Raw genomic sequence first — 23,412 nt, 5'->3', positions numbered from 1 at the left:
TTTATTCTTTATTCTATGTGTTCCCATTTTACGTCAAGGGCCTTTTTTAATGATAGTTAGTAGAATCTGGCAATTAAATGAATCACCACAATGCACCCACTCCTCTGGTCTGTTTGGTCCAGGCTTTATCAGTAAAGCTTCTCTCTATACCTGAATAGTTTTTTAAGCCCTCAAAATCCCTTGTGCAACTTCTGACACTTTTTAGATGAAGGCAAACAGGCAGAGATTTTTTATAAATATTCTAATGGGGGGGGGGGATATATAGCCAGTGTGAGGAAATCTGGTCACCACTCAGAAATACTAATAAAATGTAATAGTTTTGCACACGCAATTACCTTTAATATTGTGTGCATGTATAGTGTTAGGTGGCTGGGCAATAAAAAAAAATCCTCTTTCACATGCTGACGAAAGGGATCATAAATCGTCTCGAACAGACGTGCAACAGTGTAAATGTTGTCATGCACGGAAGCACATTGAGAGCTGTTCAGGTTACAGGTGACTGACGCCAGCTCTCATTCATCACTGGAAATATATCCAAATGAAGACATATTAACGTCACATAGTCGTCTAGCTGTCAGAGGGGACTGAATAACAAGTGTCTGACAGCAGCCACCGTCATGGCGGGTAAGGGCTCTTTGACGACCGTGCAACAAGGAATGTAATTTATTAAAGTCCTTTTTAAAATAGGTATAATTTTAAGCTGCCAGACAATACTGATAGTTTAATCGTTCACGACATATGCAAAGTCAAACTTATTTATTATTTTGTATTTCAAACACGTATTTTTTTAATAAGAAGCAAAAGGTAAAATGACCAATATATATTCCTATTTTTAAAAAAACCATGATGATTTAAATGACAGCCTATACACCACCCAATAAAACCTCAAAGCATAGCCCCTTGTAATTAATACTAAAATATAGTTACGTTGCTGGATAAAAGCAACCATATATAATCAAGTTAAAATGGACCAGAAACACAAATAGTTTGGTAGACAGCTATATTTTCATAGCTACGTTTTATTCAAAATGCACCGTATTTGAACATGTGCGCTCTCGTTTCCAGGTTTCGCAATACGTAAAGCTTTGCATTTAATTTCCCACCCTAATTAAAAAAATCTATTTCCTATTACATTTTTTTTTCCATAGTTTTTTCATACATATATGATGGAACATTCGGTCACCTGGTTGCCTTTTTTCATATTTTTTTTCCTTTTTATATTAAAAAAAATGACTATAGTAGGACACTGCGAATCCAGTCTGAATAGAGGCGAGGTTGTATTTATCACACCAACATATTTCGGTCATCCACATGCGCCAGCGCCGGTAAACAGAATGCCACACAAACGGATCTGCTGGTAACTTTGTGAGTACAAGTTTTTGGAGTCAACAGCGATAAAGAGAGTGAGGGGGCGGAACCCTGCTGAGCCCCTGCGCTGAACGTCAGCCAATCGCTTCGTTCTCCTAACTGCCAGTCACCGAAATCCGTCCAATACCCGCAGTGCCATTTCTAAACTGTATTCCCCACTGTGTCCTCCAACTGTTGTATGTTCTGCCAATCGCTTGAGGACAGAGTGGGAAAAGGAGCAAGCAGAGTTAGAAGCCGGACAAAAGAACTTATAGAAGCCTTATATACATATTTTTCTAACGCTTTAGAGAGCGTGGTGTGGTGAAAAAACAGTTGCGCTGAGAGCGGATGGACTTGTCAGTGTAGTTATGGAGCCCCCTTTAAGCAAGAGGAATCCGGCGATAAGATTAGCGGATTTGGCAGCGACTCAAACCCTTCCTCATCAGAATATGACAGGCTTCCCGGGGCTAGGGGGGCATCACCCTCTCTCCCACCATGCCCACCTCCACCCTGGGGAGCTGGGCAACGACCCCGGAGTGGCACTCACTCCATTTGGACCAGAGCACATGGCACAGACAAATGCTCTCAAACTTAGCCCATCTCAGCACATTCAGAGCCATCCCGAAGCCCAGACCGCGGCATCTTTCACTTCTGCTCAGACCACAGTTGGTTTCCCCGTGGCTCACCCCCACTCAGGCTACTCAAGCAGCAGGGACTTCATCCTCAGGAGAGAACTCTCAGCCTCTGCTATGCATGCACTTGGCGACCAGCATAGTTCCGCCTCCTCCCCTCATCACCATGGCATGTTCATCTCTCCAACAGGTGCTTACGGGCACACGGAAAGTGGGGCCCATTCACTTTTTACTGGACTTCACGACCAGGCGTCCCCAGGTGCCCACCACCATGCCCTCAACGGGCAGATGCGCCTGGGTATTCCGGGGGACATCTACGGTAGGCCGGAACACTTCGGGCACAGGCCAGAGCACTATGGACCTTCTTCGCTCCACAGCTACAACTCCATGAACCTCAATGTGAACATTGCTTCTGCTCCTCACGGAGCCGCGGGGGCGTTTTTAAGATACATGCGGCAGCCGATAAAGCAAGAGCTCATCTGCAAGTGGATCGACCAGGATCAAACTCCGAAAAAGCCCTGCTCCAAGACTTACAGCACCATGCACGAACTGGTCAACCACGTCACGGTGGAGCACGTCGGAGGACCGGAGCAGAGCAACCACATCTGCTTTTGGGAGGAATGTCCACGGGAAGGAAAGGCTTTCAAAGCGAAGTACAAACTGATCAACCACATCCGTGTGCACACGGGAGAAAAACCCTTCCCGTGTCCTTTCCCGGGCTGTGGAAAAGTGTTCGCGCGGTCGGAGAATTTAAAGATCCACAAAAGAACGCACACAGGTCAGTACATCTGAATTCTAAAACTACCAGTGAAAGCAAAGAAAAATGGCTGTTTTTGCCCGCGTCCTAAATAATCGGATACCGCGCGTCATTGCGCACGGAGGCGTGCAAGAACTTTCCTTAGGTGACGACTGGCCACGGCGATTGCTCGTGTTTTATTTCTGACCCGAAGAGAAAAACTTTTTTTACTCACCAAGACGCCAGCGGTAGGCGTTAGAGGATTATGGCATAGCAGTTCTCCAGCGTGCTTACGTACCTGCAGAACTGAGCTGGAAACGCGCAAATGCAGTTGCCTGATCCTCCGGCGTGGCGTTTACGCAAAATTTCAGTTTGTTGACGCGGACTGAGCGGATGGTCGAAGTTATGCCAGATTTATTACTCTAAGAGTTTGACTGAGAAGCATTTGCCGTCTATTACAGAGCATACATGAGGGGCGATGAAAGGAGGGGCAGTACGTGCATCGCGGCGAGTCTCTCTCTGTCGTTAACTGCTACTTGAGCTGCCGCCATCAAGTGTAGCCCATATCTCTATTAATGATGTAAAATCAGCAAGGGGAATAACATGATAAATCTATATAATGCAACACGAAGCAAATGTCAAAGGGGGCGTTTGACACCACGCACCATTCGAGTGTGTATCCTCTTTTTAAACATGTAGGTTTTCCACCTACGCTTGTGTGTAATCGGTGTCCTGAACGACACATAAACGACTCCTGGTGGTCTCTAGAGTTCCCCCGCTCATGTACCCAGAAGGCCTAAAGGCATGTAACACGTGTTCACACGTGAAAATGAACAGAGTGTGGGTGGATGTTGTGTACAGAGGAAGGTGGAAAGACGTGTTATTATTATTATTATTATTTAAAGTACACCCTTGTTGTCTGTGAGGAGAACCAAATGGGAATTTAACGTTTCAGTCGGACTCATCTGAGCTGCGTAAAATAGATGTGACCTTGCCCCCGTGGCTCTGATTGAATTTGCCTCCTGTATTCCACTTTATTCCAGGTGAAAAGCCTTTCAAGTGTGAGTTCGACGGCTGTGACCGAAAATTTGCCAACAGCAGCGACCGGAAGAAGCACTCTCACGTCCACACGAGTGACAAGCCTTACTACTGTAAGGTGCGCGGCTGCGACAAATCCTACACGCACCCGAGCTCTCTGCGGAAGCACATGAAAGTGCACTGCAAGTCGCCGCCGCCCCCCACCACCAACGTCACCTACATTTCCTCCACGAACCCTCTTGGTGACCCCCTGTCGCCCAACTCCGACGCGCACAGGAACCGCTCCTCGAACCTCTCCCCGCAGGTTACTAACCTGAACGAGTGGTACGTGTGCCAGGGAAGCGTGGGTCCCAACCACCTCCACACCCCCTCCAGCGATGTGCCAACGTCAGATTCAGAAGACGAGGAATCTTATAGACACTCGGACCCCAGGACAATGCTCTGATGGCCTCTGCAGAACTGGGGCAAACTTAGATGTGTGTGTGTGTGTGTGTGTGTGTGTGTGTGTGTGTGTGTGTGTGTGTGTGTGGTGTGTGTGTGTGTGTGTGTCCACGCTGAGCCGCGTGCTCGAGATATTGATCAGTTATTTTCACTTTATCGATATTTAACGACTGAAGCGAACACGAAGAATTGAAGAAGATCGAGGATGGAAAGACGACCTAATAAAACATGTAGATCAAACACACGTCGGTTATATTAGACCTGGAATAAAGAGTCGGAAAAATTAGGGTTTTGGTTTGCTTTTCGTTTGATTTTTTCAAAACTGGAACAGTTCTTCAGGATCAATAATCTTTGGTAAAAATAAAATAAAAATAAAATAAGATACAATATGCAGGATTTTATTACTTGGTGGCTTCACTGGCGCAGATGCTGAAATGACCGATGTCATAAGATAAACATATTACAGAGCTGATCATCCCATCATCATCATCATCATCATCATCATCATCATCATCATCATCATCATTATATCACTGTTCACTTTCGGTACTGCTCGATGTGGCAACGCACGTCAGCGCATAGACGAGGTTCTAATATTTCCTTTAACAGGTACAACCTTTAACAAATCTAACCAGGAGGCAAACATCTGAGGCTCTTATTTGTCCTACTGTCTCAGATTCATACATATTCGTTGGATTGTTTTTTTTAACTTTTTTTTTTTAACTATTTAATAACTATTTAAAACTATATTTTATGCAAAATAAACTGTTAGGCTCGTTAAAGAGAAGGTGCAAGTCCCATGAGACCCTAAATGTCTACACTGGCTTTGACCCTGTAGAATTTGTACATATGTTATTGTACTAAAGCGTTGTGAATGTTGTGTTTTCATTTTGGGGGAAAGTATTGTTTTTGTACATTGTAATTTATTTGCTGGGATCATCGTTGAACTGAAATGGCAGAAACACCAAAGATTAAAAATATCGGTTTTGGTGACACATAGTACCCTGCAGATGAGGGTGGGTTTCTTTTTTATGTTTTTATCACTTCTTTAAAAAAAACTGTGGTCTGAAGAAAACGTTTACTTGAATAAGCTGTGTAATGTGAAAGTCCTTTCCTCGCATGCCTTTTGTATGATCTCTCTTTCTCTCTGAGGTGCATGGTGCCGTTGAACATGATGGATTAAAAAATGATCAAGAAGTTATGGCTTTGCAGACCTTTGATATTAGTCATGTAAATAATCTAAGAAGATGCATTTTTGGGGTGATATTTTAAGGATTTTCTGCTGCAACCTGGAGCAATGGTCTTAAGTGAAAAGCAAACAAGCATCTCACTTTCCATTTTGGCATTCCAATATAATGTCTGAGAAACAGCCTAAACCCCCAAAGAGGTTGGTATAAACTATAATCAGCGAGCTAATGGGAAAACTTATAGCCCCCTGATGGCGCTACCACTGAAAGGCGCGTATAGCACAAAGCAGCCGAGGCATGAATCATTCATGGGAAAAGAAAAGATAAAAGATTTCTGACAATAAGCATCGCCTTGTATAGAGTGTATTAAACAAGTTCCTCCTTTTATTTCCTCCATTAAAACGCACAACCTCACTTTCAAAGACTTGGCTGTCCGGCCTTTACAGCGAAAATTGACCAACGCGAGTTGTGCGCCACTTCAAAGGCTGCAGCTTCTGAGAGGAAGGCTGACCGCTTTAACAGTCTTCATGGCGTGTTAGGATTTCTATGGCAATTGGGTGGCGAGATGCTCACATTTCAACGCGACTGCCACTAAATGAACGCTGAGGATGCGCCTTCTCCAGAAGGAAGAGCTGCAGACGCACGGCGGCCCGCCTGCGAGGGAAATAGTTAGAAAAAATAAGTACACAGACAGACAGACAGACAGACAGACAGACAGACAGACAGACAGACAGACACACACACACACACACACACACACACACACACACACACACACACACACACACACACACACGCACACTTTGCGTTTCTACACTGCAGCAATTAAGACACTTGACTCGGCCCGACCTCAATGATTGTTGTGGCCGAGCCCATAAAACAGACGCGCGCACACGCACTTCTTGTGCAAACTGCGAGAACAATCTACAATAGTCATCCTTATTCACAACCCAAAGAAGAAGCTCTTACATAACAACTGCAGGTGTTTTTTTAGGCTAAAACTGGAAGAGCTCTATCAATTTTATAGCCGTCCTCTCGCAATTTTCGTAAAAAAAAGAAAGACGGAGACAACAAAGTTTCATTCCGTGAATGAGCTCTTGTTGGCTTTTAGGGAGAGTAGCGTGCTCGTGTAGGCCCCGTTTGGACACAAGCCCTCAATGAATGTTACAAAATAAACACGATGAAAAATAACCAAAGTGAGTTCCTCCTGCATTAAATGGAGGGAGACTTAATAAAAGTAGTGAAGCAGTCACCCTTCAGTGAGAAACGCTTTGAAGTAGAACTTATTATCTGAGAAATACTTTTTGGTTGTCCTAACAACGCAGCTGAATGGGAATGGCGCTCCTTTGTCAGCGATTTGTTCTCCTTTAGTGTGATGCCCGTGGAAATCACTTACATGGGCCACCTTTACATTCTGCCTGCAAATAAGTAACTGCAGAGTCAGACATGCAGACGCCACTTTAGAGAGGACAAAGCCAGAAGTCGCAGTGAAAACGCCGCTGCTTCTCAATTGTGCCCTTTAAAGGGGTTGAATGATAATTTCTCAGACGAGCGTAGAGCCAAAACAAATGCCGCCTTGTCAGACTTTACAAGTATTATCCATCTTCTGAATGCTGTTGGCACAATGTTCACGAAAACGGCTTGTGAAGTGATCATTTCGGTCACAAGAGTTAAGACGCTCGGTTCAAAACGCGGGTCATCTGATCCGAGCACCTGCGCGCAACAGCGGGCGGCGCGGCGCGACGTGGCGCACTGGAGAAGGTGTTGAGGGGGAGAGAGAGAAGGACACGGCGAAGACGATTTTCTTTCCTTCAAACGCGGTTTGGAGTCGGATTCAGATGGTTGAAGCTGGGGGCAAAACGTGGAAGTCTTTGTCCGGCTTTAGACTCAGATGGTCGCATGGCTGTGGGCAGAATGAGGCTCCTCAACAGCGCAACTTCATTAGCTGTGGTTGCACCTATTTCCCAGAGGAGCTGCAGAGTTAAACATCTGACAAGGGCCACAGGGGGGGGGGGGGGGGGGGGTGCTCTTCACCTGACCTGTGCTTCGTTTTATTTTAACAGGAACTTCATTAAGCAAATTACCTCATGTGCACATCATCCTGTATCTACATTGTTTGCATGTTTATGTGTGTGTGTGTAAACCATTTCAACAAATGTGTGTAACACATTATCATGTGTTCAGGTGTAATATTTGTCCTAAAATGAAAAAAGAGATCCTGTAAACGTGGTCTCGGATGAATAAATAAATAACTGTTGGGAGATGACAACTGCTGTGAGGCTGCCGGAACTCGGTCTGTGTAATGTGGTTGCTCTACAGTCTTCGGCTGCTGTTTAGAAGTGCACGATACATCACTCAGAAAACTGACATAATATCTGGTGGCTCAGTAACATCTGTGGGGGTAGAGACTTGGTGCCGGTCCAAAGCCCCATCCTAGGACTGGGAGCCGCTCCAAAGCAGAAGGTGAGGAGTGCAAGGTCGTCCACGGACAACTGCATGAGGCAGACGCTGCTACCTGGCCCCTGTGCTGGCCAGAAAGTAGAAATGAAATAAACGTGAGCATGGCTTCTTACTGAATGACAGGGCTTTCCTAAAAGCCTCTAAATGCAGGATGTCGGCTTCAGTGTACTTGGAAACTTGGACCGAAAGGGGTGGGAGGAAAAGGTGGATAATAGAACTAGACTTTTATTCTCTGGCATAATATCGATTCATACCTTGGAAGTGTATGTGTACGCAGCTTTTCATATATAAATAATAATCAAAGGCTTGCATTCAAGCATATAAGAGACTCCTTTCACCTACATGGCCCCTGCTTAAAATCTCATTTAAATGCACGTATGTTCCTTCCTTTTTACTTCATTTTAGCTTTAGAAACATATCTGTGATTGTTCAAAATGATTTGAAAAGCATGGTGCCCCTCCCCCCAACCCACACACACACACACACACCCAATCCTTGGCCTCTCCATTCTGAACATGACTTCCTCAATTGTAGGCAAAGATCGGTATCAGCCAAACTATCACGGCCACGACATCAGAGGACTGGACCTGAATGCATTTAATTTCATGGTAGAAAAGGTCAGCTGAGGAGAGGGGAGTGGGGCCATCTCTGGAAACGAGCGATGATAGATGGGTTAGAGTTGTGTCCACGTAAGGAGCTGTACAACTTGAGAATCTGTCTTATGGTAATGGAAGAAATGCTCATCCGTGCTCACCGCAGATAAGCTCCTGAGTCCTGTTCTTGTTTGTGAACATCACTGTCCATCATGGTTGGGCCAACTGATGAAGTTGAATTCATCTCGAGCTTGCAGTCTCCCTACAGGAGTTCTAATCGAATGTGATAAGCCGGGGCACCAGGGGCAAAGTACGGTGAGGAGGCACGGCGACCTCCTCGACCATGCAGAGCCAGGACCTCCCTCTGACTTCATGGAGGTGTCTGCGTGGATTGTGAACATCACAAGCCCTGCACCCATTCTCTTCAACCGACTTAGGTTTAGAAATGGCAGATATGGCTCTGGATAGGCAGGAGAAAATATGGTGTCTTGATGTTTCCAACTGAACTGGGATAAGCCAGAACGGATATATGGCTGGATAGGCAATGAGATCGAGATATGGGGGTCGCCATCTGACCGCTGGCTTAACAAATAAATACAATCCCTCTATGAGGCTAAAGGCATAAATGATCAAATACCAAGATGACCTATGGTGTGTCCAGAAAGAAAAAAAATCCCCAATCATGGCATTGTAGGCCTTAACAAAGAGACAAGAACAGGAAATGGACATTATAAGTACGAGAAGCCGAGCGATAGGCTGAGCTTTATACTTGCTGTGCGCACACAGATGACAACCATAATGTGTCTGCTTGTCCCACAGGAGCCGTAGCTATGGACTGTCCCGATCACAAGACTAATTGTATAATTAGGCCAGGTCCATTGGGGACGCGCACCTTTTGGCCCTTTGCAGACACTTGCCATGGTAAATGCCAGTATACATCTGACAAATATCAATGCTGATCCATCTTAGTGACACCAAACCTTGAGATGGGGTCCTGTTTTAGTAATAGGACTGATATCATTTGTCAAAATGATGGGACTCTAATAGAGATGTTATTTTGACTCAGAAGAAACTACATTTAAACACCATTGCTTACATTTTACTGAGGCTTTCGAGCTGAAAGACATTCCTCCTGATTTGGAGAGCAGCCGCAGCAGCAGATTACGCATTCATGGCTTCAGGGGGAGGCCGCAGAATGGTGCTTTATCATAAGTGAATTGGCCCTAAGGAGAGTTACAAGGGCTCTTATTTCCTCACCGCCCCTCAGGTATTTCTGCATCGCAGTGCACATCATTATCGTTGTCAAAACTTGTGTCTCAAGTATGAACTCTGGCTGATGGGGAGGGCTGGATGTGGCAGGCGCCACTGGGAGGGAGCCGGCAGAAGGAGGGGTGACGCGCAGGTGTCTGCACCTCCTTTCTGACCAGCCGTGACGGGGTTAGGACACCTCTCCATCCAGGAGGGCCCCATAGGTGCCCTCATTACGCAGGCCCCCGTGGCCCGAAGTGGCGTGCAAGGAGAGGAGAGGTGCGGCTCTTTACCTCCTCCACCTTTCCCTCTGCCTGTCTGCCGCAGCTCCTATAGAGAAAACCCACAATGTGAATGATAATAAGCATATCGCCCTGTGATTGAAGAGCTCTGAGTGGATCTTGGTAACGGCGAGTAATATTATCACTTAGGGAAGCCTCAACCCCACAGCTCCACAGAGAGCAATAAACCGAGTCATCACAAACTGAAAGTGAGGCCGCTTTAACAGGCATCATTCTCCCCCATTTAACTCATTTAACTTGACCATATATCACCTTTTTACAGCTGATGATGCATCTCGGTGACGGAAAATAAATGAAGTTTCTGCAAAGTTCCCAGCTGCACACTGTGCCCGAGTTTCAAAGGGCAAGTGGTGCTTCATTAACCGTATCCCCATTTCCTTTAGATCCCCTCTGAGTCTCAGAGAGAGCAGATTAATGTCAATTACCTGTCATTCTACAGCACCTACTATAAGATGTTTGCTAATGAAGCGTATCCTATTTCATTCTAAAGTCATTTCAATCTGTGTATTCTTAATTTTAAAGTAAAATACTTTTTCACAGTTACTTTTTTAATAGTCGGAGATGCAGTTGCCAAAAAAAAAAAAAAGAATAATCAGACACATTTCATGTGTATTAGTTTCCAGTAGCTCAATTAAAAAGATGTTTGGATTACAAATAGATTTAACTGGTAAAAGAGACAATGAATCCGGATTAGTTCTATTTATTTACTGTTTCAATATTAAAGCATCAAGTTTAGACGTAATTTTTCTGTAAAGAATTAAAATAATGGGCTGATGTCTGAAGAGCTCCCCAAACAAGAAGGCGGACAAAGAGAACTCCATCAAGCACAAGGACCAACGAGGAGTTTCTTTCACTCTTCAATCACTTGTGGTCGTGCCCGGGATTAGGAGAGGGCTCTTGACTCTCTTTTTCACACAGAACCAAGAGTGCTTGTCAGCAACTCGAAGAGAAAAAGAGAGGAGAATAATATATCCAGGTCCAGGGTTATCGTCTTTAATTGGATTAGGTGGTGTCATGTTGAAGACCGGAGCATGACAAATAAGAAAAGTCGGCCGGCGCTGTCTCTGGCTCACTGGACAAACATTTCTGTTTAAATGAAACATTAAATGATGACCAAATGACGCACGTTATAAGGGATGCTTAACAGACAGACGTTTTTGTTTTTGCCATTTCATAGTTCATGCATGCAAAACCCAACCTTGTGATAATTATGGCAAATTATCGTAGAAATAACGGATCGCTTGAGGGAGGGGGTTCATTCAGCCAGGGCTTCAGTCGGCGCTTTTCTGGCTTTGCGGGCGTAACTGGAGGCTGCGTCAAGCGGCGGGGGCGTAACTGCGCGCAGGTGCGCGGCCTTCACCTGCACGGCGACGCGCGCGCGCACACATCCAGAGGGAGAGCAAGACAGAAAGAGAGAGAGAGAGAGAGAGAGAGAGAGAGAGAGAGAGAGAGAGAGAGAGAGAGAGAGAGAGAGATCTAAATAAACGAAAAACGTCATCGGACATTTGACGCCACGAAAAGCCCCGGAATCTTTTCTAAATTCTGTCGTAAAATATTTTGATATTTACAACTTTATTCTCAAGTTCACACACCCTTTCCAAGTTCTGTGAATCCCAAGAAATTCCGCGGGCGTTTGGAGCTGGTTTGCTCCATCCTGAGAGTAGTTCTGTTGGATCAGTGTCAATCACAGCGGATGCTGACAGGACGGCAGATAAACGCCGAACAAAGAAACCCATCCATCATATCCACAAATTGGGAGCCACTTTCCCACGTGAAACGATATGCCTCTAGATGAAGAACATATATTTTCTGTATTAACAGAAGACCCGGCATCGTGGCTTGAACGGAATCAGCTCCCAGAGCAGGTGTGAAGTTTAATCTCCTCTCGTGTGCGTGTTCAGGCGCAGTTCTGTGCACTTTATGAGGTGTTGCCTCTGTTTTGTTTCCCCTTTTTAACAGTCTGTGTCGACCGAGGAAACTTTCTGTTGGCCTGTCCCGTCTGATGCGTTCAGGGACAATGGAGCGTTTTAACGACGAGGGTGCGCGTCTGCACTTTCAAACTACATTTACTGGGCACAATGCGCGCCTCCAGTTCCTAACATCACCATCCACTCACATGACAATAAAGCAAGTACATAATAAAATTAGTGACCGAGTCAAGAAAAAGTTGCACAGACTTTTTGTCGCTGTGGAACGAGTGTTATTACCATGGCAGCCCCCCCTCTCTCCTGCCCGACACCCTTCCTCACTCCTGGCAACAGCAGACAAAGCGGGCGGATTTTAGTGGTCTCCGTCGGGGCCGGTCAGCCTTTGATCTGAGCCCGTTAAGGAGAAAGAGTCTGGGGGAGTCAAGCCCAGAGGAAAATACAGTGAGGTAAAAAAAAAAAACACTCAATTTTAATTTTAATGTCACTACAATTCATAAAAAAATATTCAATTACAACAGACTCGAACGCTACGCTGCGGATCAAATTAACCTGCCTGCTAAAGAACTTTACTCTGCAGAGGATTTCAGGTCCGGGGGCCAGTGTGAGGGTTAAATTCCAGTTCCCACCCGCCTCACCTGACTACAAGGCTGCTGCAGCAGCGACGTTATCCGCCTTCATTATTAGATTCTGCCCAACATAAATGTAATAAATGAAATAAATGAATGAATACCCTTTTACGCTGCAATCATCGCAACCCCCCTTTTAGTGTCTTTTGCTTTATACCCGTGACGACAGCGGAAACACAGAGATTTAATAGACATTCTGAAGGCTAAAAAGGTGATATTAAAAGATGCAAATTGCTTCCTATCGTTCTGTCACACCGTGAACATTTTACAGACAAAAAGCTCTCATCAAATGAAGTTACTGGTTTTACATGTGCCACAGCAGCGGACGGACCGCGGTCTTTTCTTTTTTGCCGACACAAAGTGGGGCTATAAAAACCCCACAAAATGCTTCCATCTGAAAATGCAACTTTGTGTTTTCTTTTTGCGGGGAAAATGGTGAAAAATAATATGGTTAGATTATTTTTTTTAAAAACCCAGTTTTAATTTACTATCGAATTTATCTCATTGATAATGCTGGTTACATTTATTGTCGATTATTGCATTACCTTGTGTGCCATTAAAACAATTTCAGTAAATCCCGAAATGTCTACTACTGTTTTGAAAAGAATAAATAATAGAAAAGACCCCCAAAATAGCCGAGGGCCCTGAGGTACTGAAAACACTCCACCGTAGAATTTTGTCACTATTTTTGCAATTTATTTAAACGGAGTTAAATATTGAAACAAAGTTAATTAGGGCTAACTAAAGCTTTTATGTTAGTCGATGTTCTATTAGAAACTGTCTCCGCTAATAACTTTGCTCTCCTCAAACTGCGCCGGCGACAATAACGATGTGATTTTATTGCTCCAGAATAATCGTCTGCTGCAATCACTTTATCGTGTACTATTGTCATCAGAAGTCTATTAAAACATCAAGTCATTATTTTGGCATCCCCGGGCGGGGAATTAGAAGAAAACAATCTTTGCCACGCGGGTCCAATTTAGATTAATGGAAAAATATGTAAAACATTTCATTTTAATTTTCTTCTGACACTGTTTTGCATACATGCATTTCCACCGCCTGCGCAGTCCCTCCTAATTTATGAAAGCAATCTCGACCGACACATTACCGGGCAATGAAATACTGCTCGGAGCCTAATTGATTCCCGTCACAAATTTGCGAGGTTATAATCGTGTTAATTGTAATTTACTCTCTCAGGGAATAGCGCAGAGATGTATTTAAATAAAACTGCCGAGCTGACTGAGCAGATTATATCGGTTCCACACATAATAGAAATGTCATGTAGAATTACACAGCGGAGGGAGACAAGGATGCATTCCTCCGAGCAACAAAGATGTGACTGGCATCGTTTGCGTTTTCATTTCCAAATTACTGGACTGCAAAGTTGTCAAGGTGCAATGAAAGCCCAGCAAGTGTGTCTCCGCGATGACCAGAGGACCTTTTGTTGCTGTTTTAATGAGTGTGGACATCTGGAACTAGAAGCAGAAGCAGACAGGAAGTGGAAATGTGGATTGGTTGCAAAATAATTTGGAAGATCGCCCTGAGAAGAGTGGATGCTGTTTTAGAGTTTGTTTTTGCTGTTGTTGTTTGCCCCTGCAGGATCCCCTCACTGCTTCCTCTGCTTGGACATCTTCCTTCCTGTCTGTGGGGACACCTGTTGGTGCAGGGCAGCTCTGGACAAAACAAGCTGTCCTGTCAGAGTGACCTTCTTTCACCACTGCTGTCACCTGGTGAGCGTTTGTTGCTGCCGTCAACGCGAGGACGACTTCTTCTCTCAGCCGCTGCAGCACCGGGAGGTTCAGCAATGAATTCAAAAAGAAGGAAATGGAAACGTTTTGACACGAAAGGCTGGAATTTAGCGGATTTTAGGGGATGAGCTCACATTAGGAGAAAAAGAAACCAGGCAGCAGGGAATCAAACTTTCAGAGCACTGGTCAATTTGCTGTTTATTCACACTTTTAATAATGACAAAATGCATTTGACTGTAAAGTTCCAAAGTTCAACGCGCGTTCAAACTCAAAAACCCAAAGTCATGATTAAAGGAATCGCTGGAGATAACTCACAAGCATCAGGATATGCAGCAATCGCCTGTTTCTAACGTCTGCAGAGTCTGGAAATAAAAAAAAAGAAGGTTTTGTCCAAACAACCTGAGGTTAGAATAGCCGAGTGTCTGAAAACAAACAAACAAGCTGCATGTGAATTCCGGACAGAAGAGAAGTGAGCCAGGGGTGAAAGAAAGACGTGGCCAAGTGCCAGAGAGAGAGCTTACTGTTCGGGCGTTTGGCTGGGCGCAGGACTGATTTAGATCTTTTTGTCTGGCCTGGCCTGGCACAGACCACAGTCCTGGTCCTGCCCAAGACACAATAGACTGGAGGGAGAGAGAGAGAGAGAGGGAGAGAGAGAGAGGGAGATGGAAAGAGAGTTGGGGTTTGGTGCCTTTCATTACCATGGTCACCAATGGCACTATTAACCATTCAACACCCCCCCAATTATCCTCCCATCCACCGTCAGAGAGACAAAGCTTCAGTCCTGGTCTGCTGGAACAACATGGCCACTAATCTGTCTCCCCCTATCATCACACCCACTTTACTGTCTTTGGAAGTCAGACGGGCACAAGTGCTCCCCTTTGTACTTCCAACACTTTTACTTCTGGTGTCGACCACCAGCACCATCCAGGAGATCCTGTTTTAATAACCGCGGCCTTCATTAAAAAAAAAACAAAAAAAAACACCGAAGCTCGAGGGAAAGGTGAAAGTCCAGTTTTTTATGCTGGAATAAGACAGCAGCAGCATGTGCACGCGTGCAGGTCAGGGTGTGTCTGACCCCTCCCATCCTCTCCATCAGACTGCTTTATCTGCCAACGGGTTGCAAGGCTCGACAGCCAGTGAGACCTTTTTTTTTTGGAATGTCACAACATTACACACTTCCATCTGGGTATTTTTTATGTGAGCAGGACTTTGATGTTTGCGAGTCAGGCCCTGGGTGGGGGGCTGAGGGCTGTGTGGAAGACTGGGGCCTAATGAAAAGCTCCACAACAGCGGCTTGTTGTGTTTGTTTACCCTTTCGCCCAGCTGCCAGGACCTCAAAGTCGGGGGGGTGGGGGGTGGGTCCACTATTGAAACAGAAGCAGGCTCCACTCTTCCAGATTTTGTATCATTGAAAACTTGCGAAGGAATACTGAAAGCATAAACTCGGTCTCTGGGTCAGACGTGCAACACTCCTGAGACCACAGTAAAAATCGTTTCCACTGAAACGACACAAACGGGGGTTCAAACCGCAAACTCGGGCTCTGAAAAGTGTCCCACTTGCCACAATATTTCTGCTCTCCTCTGAGCTCTGATTTCATGGTTTATTTGGCGTGCTCCTTCTCTCCGGGCGAGTTATTTGTCCGGCATCACGGCGGACAGTGTGATGATGTTCTGGGCCTGCTTCACCGAGGGCATGTCAATCATGCTGCCACGGAAGGTGAACGCACCCTGATCAGAGAAACCAGAGCAGAGGGAGGAACATTAAAGCCCAATTAACCTTCACATGCACAGAAAATGACATTAAAATGGTGGTTACTGTCCATATTTGCACACAAAAGTATTTTTAAATACTCTTTTATACCAAACACAATGACAAACACATCTTGTTTATATCGTGAGTGACAAAGTTAGAGGGGATCTAATTCCCTGGGTGATGCTCAGTGTGAGCAGTACTGGAAAAGACGGTGATATGGGCCAGACACCCTATTACCTCAACACACAGTATCTACCCATGCACTAAATTACCAACAGTAACACCTAACATACTCTGACAGTCACCGAGGGATGTACTGTATGCATTCTCTTGGAGTCTCTGAGCAGGAAACACACAAATACTCCAAAGAGGTTTATTTTAAAAAATGCTGCTTAGCTGGTAATCTTACCTTTCCTTCATTTTGGTGTTGCTCAAAGGCAGAGATGAGCTCTTTCGCCCACTGAACTCTCTCTGGACTAGGGGAAAACTCCTCCTGTACAGCCTGGACCTGCCCCGGGTGGATAACCTGTTTTCCTTCACAGAAACAGCAAAACCCATCAGACACATCAGACACACAGAACAGTCTGCAGCAGCGGATCAGTGCATTTAAATGCACTCGTTCAGGAGATAGATGTGCCAGGAACTGGCACGTTTCTGACTGTCAACAGGGGACAACACTGTCGTTGAAGGAATGCTTGGGACAAGGAGGCAGTGCACTGAAACGGGCATCAGCTGTATGTTTGTTTGTTTGTTTTTATGCTGTCAATAGCTTAAGTGGCAAAGCTTAGCCATAATTATGAAATAAATCTCGAGATGATGGCATAAGTACCAAATAAAATAAGACCACCTAAAATAGAGTAAATATTTTTACACATTTCAGAAAATGTATTTATGACCTGCATATTATTCATATTGAATTTAAAGTTTATAAATGGACTTCTGGAATTCTGTGCTACATCAGATTCTCCCTGTGTACGGTTACGCAACTTGCACGGACGTCTTAGCGCTGAACAGAGACACAAGAACAACGTTGGGTAAAGGCTCTGCTACACACGGTTCTCACCCCCCACTCCCCTGCACCCACTCCATCTCAGTTAGATTTGGGCCAATGCTACAGACATAATCCCATGCACACCAAACTTTGAATTTGGTTGTGAATTGTGCAGTGAGGAAAATGGCTCAGCAACGTCCAGCAGAAAGTCGACACTTTAGGGCTTAGCTTTGTCACCGACGACAAAATCCTTCAAGGTAGCCGAACGGGTGGGCCATGGAGGGGGGGGGAGGACATTTTGCCCCAAAAGAGAGTAGATTTGGAGAACAGGAAAGGAGAGGGGGTGGAGACAACCCGCTCCGCTCTGCTTACCCCAGTTAACCTCGGAGAAACACACACTGCTGTTGTACAATCATCACATTATAGTTTGTTCTATCCAGTACTGATGAGAGAACATGATACTCGTGTGTGTGTTGGCGCTTGCTGCATCTCAATGAAGACCAAGGCAAAATGAGTTTGTGTGTATTTGCTCCACAACCACCTGTTTTTACATCTGAGCTGAAGATGGGAGCAGGCCTCCACTCTGAAAGTGTGTGGGTATGGGGGCGCGTATAGGACAAGAGGCGAATGACAAAGTAAAAAGGCAGACAGAGTGACTCAGGTGCCCTCAGTTACAACCCATTGGTTCTCCTAAAATACATCATTCATGCCCTCTGGCCAATCCCAGGATGCCATGTGGTGCTGGCATCTCATTGGAGGATTGCTATTTAGCAAAGTGCTCTCAGGCGAATGATGCAGGTTCTGGGGGATGATGCAAAATGTGGTCACTGAAAACACAATTTTCCTTCCTACGAAGGGTTTGTCCTTTGTTTTTTTTTTTAAGATAAGAGACTTGTAGCATATGAAGGTCGGAAAATAAACAATCCCAAAATAAGACATCTAATTTCCCTTGTTAAAAAAAACAAGAACCTAATTTTACACTCACACCTGACTCACACCAGAAAGACGTGTTTTGCGTCTCACCAGTCAGCGCTAATGGGTGCTGTGTAGGGCTTACTTGTGCCAAGGTCATTTAGCGCACAGGTAGACACTTTTGGCTGCACTGTACTAATGCTTAAGCACACTCTGGCCAGTAATAGCTACTAACTAAGATTATACAGAGTGTCTATGGCCTGTAAGCCACTAATCCAGTCCTTTCAATGTTTTTTCCACATCAAATCCAACCATTTATTTCATCAACCAGCTGCTTCCACCATTCGAGTGTTATGAACAACACCTGACGCTTTTAAATAGAAATAAGTTTGTGGTGAAAGTGAAAAAAATGGATTTGAAAAATGTAAATATTTTGTTGCACTACTGCAAAAAAGACAAATGCAAAATTATTTAGCCTTCCCCATATCTGTCGTTGAACACGTCTGATAAAGCACAGCAAAGACACACAGAACGCTGGACTAAAATCAGACGGGAGGCTGTCAGGAAACTCCTCGGTGTGTCCATGAGCTCTGCTACACTATGGCAAAGGCAGTGTTACTGCTGGCTGACAGTAGAACCCTTTGAGTTCTGTTCTGAACCAGTCACGGAGGGACGTCGGACATGCCTTTAGGAACTTCACTAGAATTCTGCTGCACCTTAAATGTAAGGGAGGGTGGACATAGCCACAGACAGAGTTGGCCATTTAAGGTTTGGGCATGATATATCCCAAATCCAGGATCCTAATACAGTGTATTTAAAATGGTTATTCATCGTTATGCAATTAGAAATAGAAATGGAGTGGTGAGAGACAAAACTCTAATAAATGAATAAATAAATCAGCAATAGAGGGAAAATGACACAGGTGAGACATGGCCGTTACTGGGGCAAGGACCAGTTTAGGACTCTACCTGTGAAGCCCATTAGTGCTCCCTCTCTGGCCTGCTTCCTCAGCCCCTCCACATCCTTGTAATCGATGTAGACCAGATCAATAGCCTGTAGCCCAAAGGCTTTGCTGGTCACCACTACCTTCTGCCGTGCATACAGGAGCTCCCTGGCATCTGCAGTCCGGGTGGCACCTGCAGGTGAACACACACGATGTAACGTGCATCTTATAGGGCATCCAAATCATCTTGGTTGTTAAAGAAAACTGAAATATACCGAAAAAATTCAAATTATTGTCAAATAACCTTTGAAATAGTGAAAATGTGTCTTGCAGGCAGGAACATATGAGTGTGGATAAGTAGTCCCATTACTGCTGGTGTGTTTGAGCTCCTAAATATTTCTGATTAAACATTTCCATATGCTGAAAAAATAAAACAGAAAGGAGAGTTGACAGGGAAGTAACACTGCAAAACCCACCTATACTTGCACAGAAGTCATCGGAGCCAAACACCACACCGTCATGGTGAAGACCCACTTTGGGAGCGAGGCGAGACATTTCCTCACACACCGCCTGTAAAGAAAACATCACATTTAAAACTAGACAAAGTACACATAGAACACCACAATCTGTTTGAAACCTAACTTCATTATTTCATTTTAGCTTTAACATTTCATAAGAAAGCCGACTGCGCACTGCTGCACTTCCTTTCTGCTGCACTCAGAGGTCCACAGCTAAAAGTAGCACATGAATCATCACTCAATCAGGATTCAACTATTATACAGTTTTTTTTTAATGTTGCTGGGCTGAATTTTGCTTCTCGCACATTGCTCAACAATTACCCAACGTTAATGAGATGACAATTAAATCAATTAGCTGCAGCATTTTTTTTGCTTTGTAAGCGTACGAGACGTGCAATTTATTGGTCTAAATTTAAAGAAAAAAATCAAACAAGTCCTGCTATAATATAAAATAATCTGGATTTTGTCCGTCTGTTGTGAAAAAGAATGTAACAATGTGAATATGCTTCCTTCTTTTGTTGGCTTCCAAATTAATTTCACCACTAGCTGTGCTACAGTGATTTCTCTTTCTCTTTTTGTGCTTGTAACCTGGGGTTCAGTCTGGCCAAAGATACAGGGTGTACTCAAGAAAGCACACAGAGGCAGGCACCCCCCTGCCATCAAAACACACACACACGCACAAACACACACACAAAGAACCAAAAACACAGTCAGAGAATTACAATGGAGAAGTAAAAGACAAATCAAAAGGAAGGACAGCTTGTTTCTCCCCAAATGCTCTAAATCACGGCCCTTCCTCTGTGCTGCTGAAGGTCACGCCGCACTGTGACAGTGACGGCTTTGATGCCTGCCAAAATATCATTAACAACTTTTCCACTCTGATGATATTAAAACAGGTCTAATTAAAAAAAAAAAAGTCAGTATGTCTGGACAAAGGCACACAAAGACAGGAAACACACACACAGAAAAAAAAACCCACCCTCAAAAGGTTTATTTTAAGAGATTGTCCGAAAGCTCTGAATCTCTTTCATTTAGAACATGTGGAGCGTTCTGCTCCCAGAGACAGTCTTTAATCTAAAGTGAACAATGGACAAAAACTGTCTTACACAGGGTTCTCTTTCTTTTTTGGGGGGTGGGGGGTGTTCATAATTTACCTTAAAATTGAGAAGGCCCACAGCAGTTTCCACAAAGGTGACCAGTCGAATGGGTTCTGTCAGTGGCCGTCCTTTCAAGTTGTGCTGAAACCTGTCAACAAACTAAACACGCAGAGGCAATCTCATGCACAACTCATTAACAAAGCCCACTGTTCACGTGCACGCAAAACCAACCCACAAAGCCGGCAGAACCAAGTCATTTGTCCTAGCTGTGTCACACATCCATGTCTGGTGCTGCGGTGTTCACATTTATTCTCTGTTATTCGCTGTTACACACACTAGTCCAGATTGATCTCACCGTTTGGTGACATCCTTTGGTGGGATCGACTATATTTTCTGTCACGTGTGCCACAAAATGCTGCTAATCTGTCATCAATATAGCACTCTAATGAAGAAAAAACCAAACCAGAAAAGTGGATGGTATTATTTTTTTAAATGGTAGGGGAAAAAAACAGCAATAAAATATTTTACGTAGAGCACCCATCTTTGAAAATCCACCGTGGGGTGAAATAGTACAGCTAAGAAGGAGTCTTGACCTAAAAAAACCTGATTTTGATACAAAATCCTGACACCTTTATCGCTTGCGCTGTTCCTTTTTTCCCCCGTCCCTATTCAGGAAGGAACCTCTGATGGTTGAAATAACTGTGAGAGCAGCACTGGGTAAAATGAAATATTTTACATTGTCACCAGGGTTCCCCTTCTTTGCTTCTGCTGAACCTCCTTTCACAGGCTGAGCACAAGTACAGCGTGTGCTCCCCTGAGAGAGCACACGCATGTAAATCCACCCACACACACACACACACACACACACACACACACACACACACCCACACACACACACACACAAAACCAGAAGAGACAAAACACCAAAAGAGGAGAAAAAACAAGATTTTGGATGCATTTGAGTGTGTTACTCCACATTATTCTGTTTGGTGCCCCCTCCCACCGTGGCAGGAAACAGGGAGTAGAGTGTGATGTGACACTTTGCTGAAGATTTTTTTTGTGCAAGACTCCTTCTAATATGCAAGCTCACCTAAGTAGGGCTTTAAAACCGAGTTTAATTCTTTGAAGACCAAAGTATTCCAATTTTTTCCAACAGACCAGTTCACAGCTAGCCCTGGACTGCCAGTGGGGTAGCCCAAATTCCAAAATCTATCATCTGGAAACACACAAAAGACCCCTTCGTAAGATATTTCCTTTCAAAACCAGTTGAAAAAAAAAAAAACCTCCATGTACCCCTTCCCTTCCTTTTTTACTTTTTTTGACACACTCGGAAAAAAGACAGACATAAATTTCCTCAGGTACGGCGCGAGCAGTTTTCCAAATGAACAGCGAAATAACCCCCCCCCGCTCCCACTGACGACTCTTGTTCTCCACACTGAAAGAGCAGGCCTCAATTGAAGGATTTTGAAAAACAGCGGCAATTTTAATCATCGCTCCATTCAATCTCAGCTGAATAAATCATATCTGCTAGATTTGCATAAATACAAACCATCAAAGACTTTCCATCTTCAAAGAGGTTTTCAGGACCCAAAAGGCTTTGTACTGTAATCATCTGAGGTCACAACCCTGTGGGAGCAAGGCTGCTATGGCAACATAAAAACTAACGCCGGGGGCTTAGCATAATATCCCCCCTCCTTCATAAACACAGGAAGAGATGGGGTGCCCGAGTAGGGAATGTAAAATCAGGGTGTGGATAAACCTATTTCTGTGACAGAGGAAACTAGTCAGATATTGTCCGTTGTAGGGAAACCCACAGAGATTATGCCCCCCACCCCCCACTCCGCCCCCATGACATCATGCCATGCAAACCCAGAAGGCTAAAGCAATACGTGTAAGATTCTGCTTTTAGACAACGCGCGGCAGCTCAGCGGTGTCACTTGATAAAGAGCATCCTAAATACTCTGATCGTCGCTCTCCATCTGCTGTATTCTCCCTTTCAGCTGTTATCGATGTCGAGTGTGTGATTTACACACAGGCACTTATTTTTTCTTTTGGAACATACAGCAAACATTTGCTGTCAAGGGCTCTCAAAAGTGGGACCCTTCATATATTATTTGCCACTGAATGGACAGAAGGGGAAAAGGGGAATTAATAACACCTTTTTCTGCTGTTGAAAGACATGCTGCAAACAAGCCCTCTGACAGTTTTGTCACCCAATCAAGAAAGAGAAGGTGGGTGAGATGGAGCTAGAGAAAGGAGTCTATAGTGGAACAAGTTTCAATTAATTTTCTTCAAAAGGGGGCCAGATTAAATGTTTCCGGCCTGCTGAAGTGCTCATTTCACAGAGGGGAAGTGGAGAAAAGGATGAGGGGAGGAGACAGGAGGAGGAGAAAAGGAGGAGGAGTGGGACAGGGCGCGATTCTTTCGGTCCCAGTGCACACCAAATAGTGTGGCGGGCAAAGAATGCTCACGGCTCCGAATCCGTGTGAGAATTGTCCTCAGACAAAGGATGGAGTTACGCCTGTTATAGCCCAATAAGGCCTGTCAGTCACACAAGGGCTGGGGGAGAGGAGAAAGGCAGCGCTAAAGCTTTCCACACAAAGGGAAACAAGCAAGTCCATCTTTTAGCAACAAATCAGTTTGAAGGTTTCTGTGCTAATATCAATAAAAAGGGGAGAAAAATAAACAAGCGAGGGATTTACTGCGCAGCCTTACAAGAGTGCAGGAAAATCAGACACATGCTCCCGACACAGGCACGCGTGCACACATGCAGACGAGGGACATTCCATCTCTGAGGGGGACAGAGATAAACTGATGGGAAGATATGAAATTAGATTAGAATGTGGAATATAAAATCACATGCACCTGCTGCTAACAGACTGATGGCAAGCTCACACAAACCGTTGTGCACA

At 44.5% G+C, this 23,412-nt stretch overlaps 2 protein-coding genes across 5 annotated transcripts in view; one reads left to right on the top strand and one right to left on the bottom strand.

Moving 5' to 3' along the window:
* The first annotated feature begins 275 nt into the window (after nt 1–275).
* On the top strand, nt 276–5,391 carry zic5 (zic family member 5 (odd-paired homolog, Drosophila)). Its single transcript, XM_057059124.1, has 2 exons — nt 276–2,757; nt 3,759–5,391. Exons 1-2 carry the CDS (start codon nt 1,716–1,718, stop codon nt 4,196–4,198), a joined length of 1,482 nt encoding a protein of 493 aa, XP_056915104.1. The 5' UTR covers nt 276–1,715; the 3' UTR covers nt 4,199–5,391.
* A 9,067-nt stretch (nt 5,392–14,458) lies between these two features.
* clybl (citrate lyase beta like) overlaps nt 14,459–23,412 on the bottom strand; it is a 39,501-nt gene continuing 30,547 nt past the window's right edge. For 2 of the 4 annotated variants that reach the window (XM_057059162.1, XM_057059176.1), the window contains exons 4-8: nt 20,558–20,659; nt 19,362–19,455; nt 18,911–19,078; nt 16,449–16,573; nt 14,459–16,014 (exon numbers count right to left, since the gene is read on the bottom strand). In XM_057059162.1, the coding sequence (XP_056915142.1) occupies nt 15,919–16,014; nt 16,449–16,573; nt 18,911–19,078; nt 19,362–19,455; nt 20,558–20,659 (585 nt within the window). In that variant the 3' untranslated portion in view covers nt 14,459–15,918. The remainder of the gene's footprint in view (nt 16,015–16,448; nt 16,574–18,910; nt 19,079–19,361; nt 19,456–20,557; nt 20,660–23,412) is intronic. The other 2 variants (XR_008954327.1, XM_057059186.1) reach the window with 2 other exon arrangements.

The sequence above is a fragment of the Takifugu flavidus genome, chromosome 1 (genome assembly GCF_003711565.1).
Source record: "Takifugu flavidus isolate HTHZ2018 chromosome 1, ASM371156v2, whole genome shotgun sequence".
Taxonomy (NCBI): domain Eukaryota; kingdom Metazoa; phylum Chordata; class Actinopteri; order Tetraodontiformes; family Tetraodontidae; genus Takifugu; species Takifugu flavidus.
Note: the sequence above shows the minus strand (reverse complement) of the source record. Positions and strands in the feature narration are given on the sequence as shown.

Coding starts and splice junctions, on each gene's coding strand:
- zic5 (XM_057059124.1), top strand. CDS start 1,716: ATGGAGCCCCCTTTAAGCAAGAGGAATCCGGCGATAAGATTAGCGGAT. Junction 2,758..3,758: donor CCACAAAAGAACGCACACAG/GTCAGTACATCT, acceptor ACTTTATTCCAG/GTGAAAAGCCTTTCAAGTGT.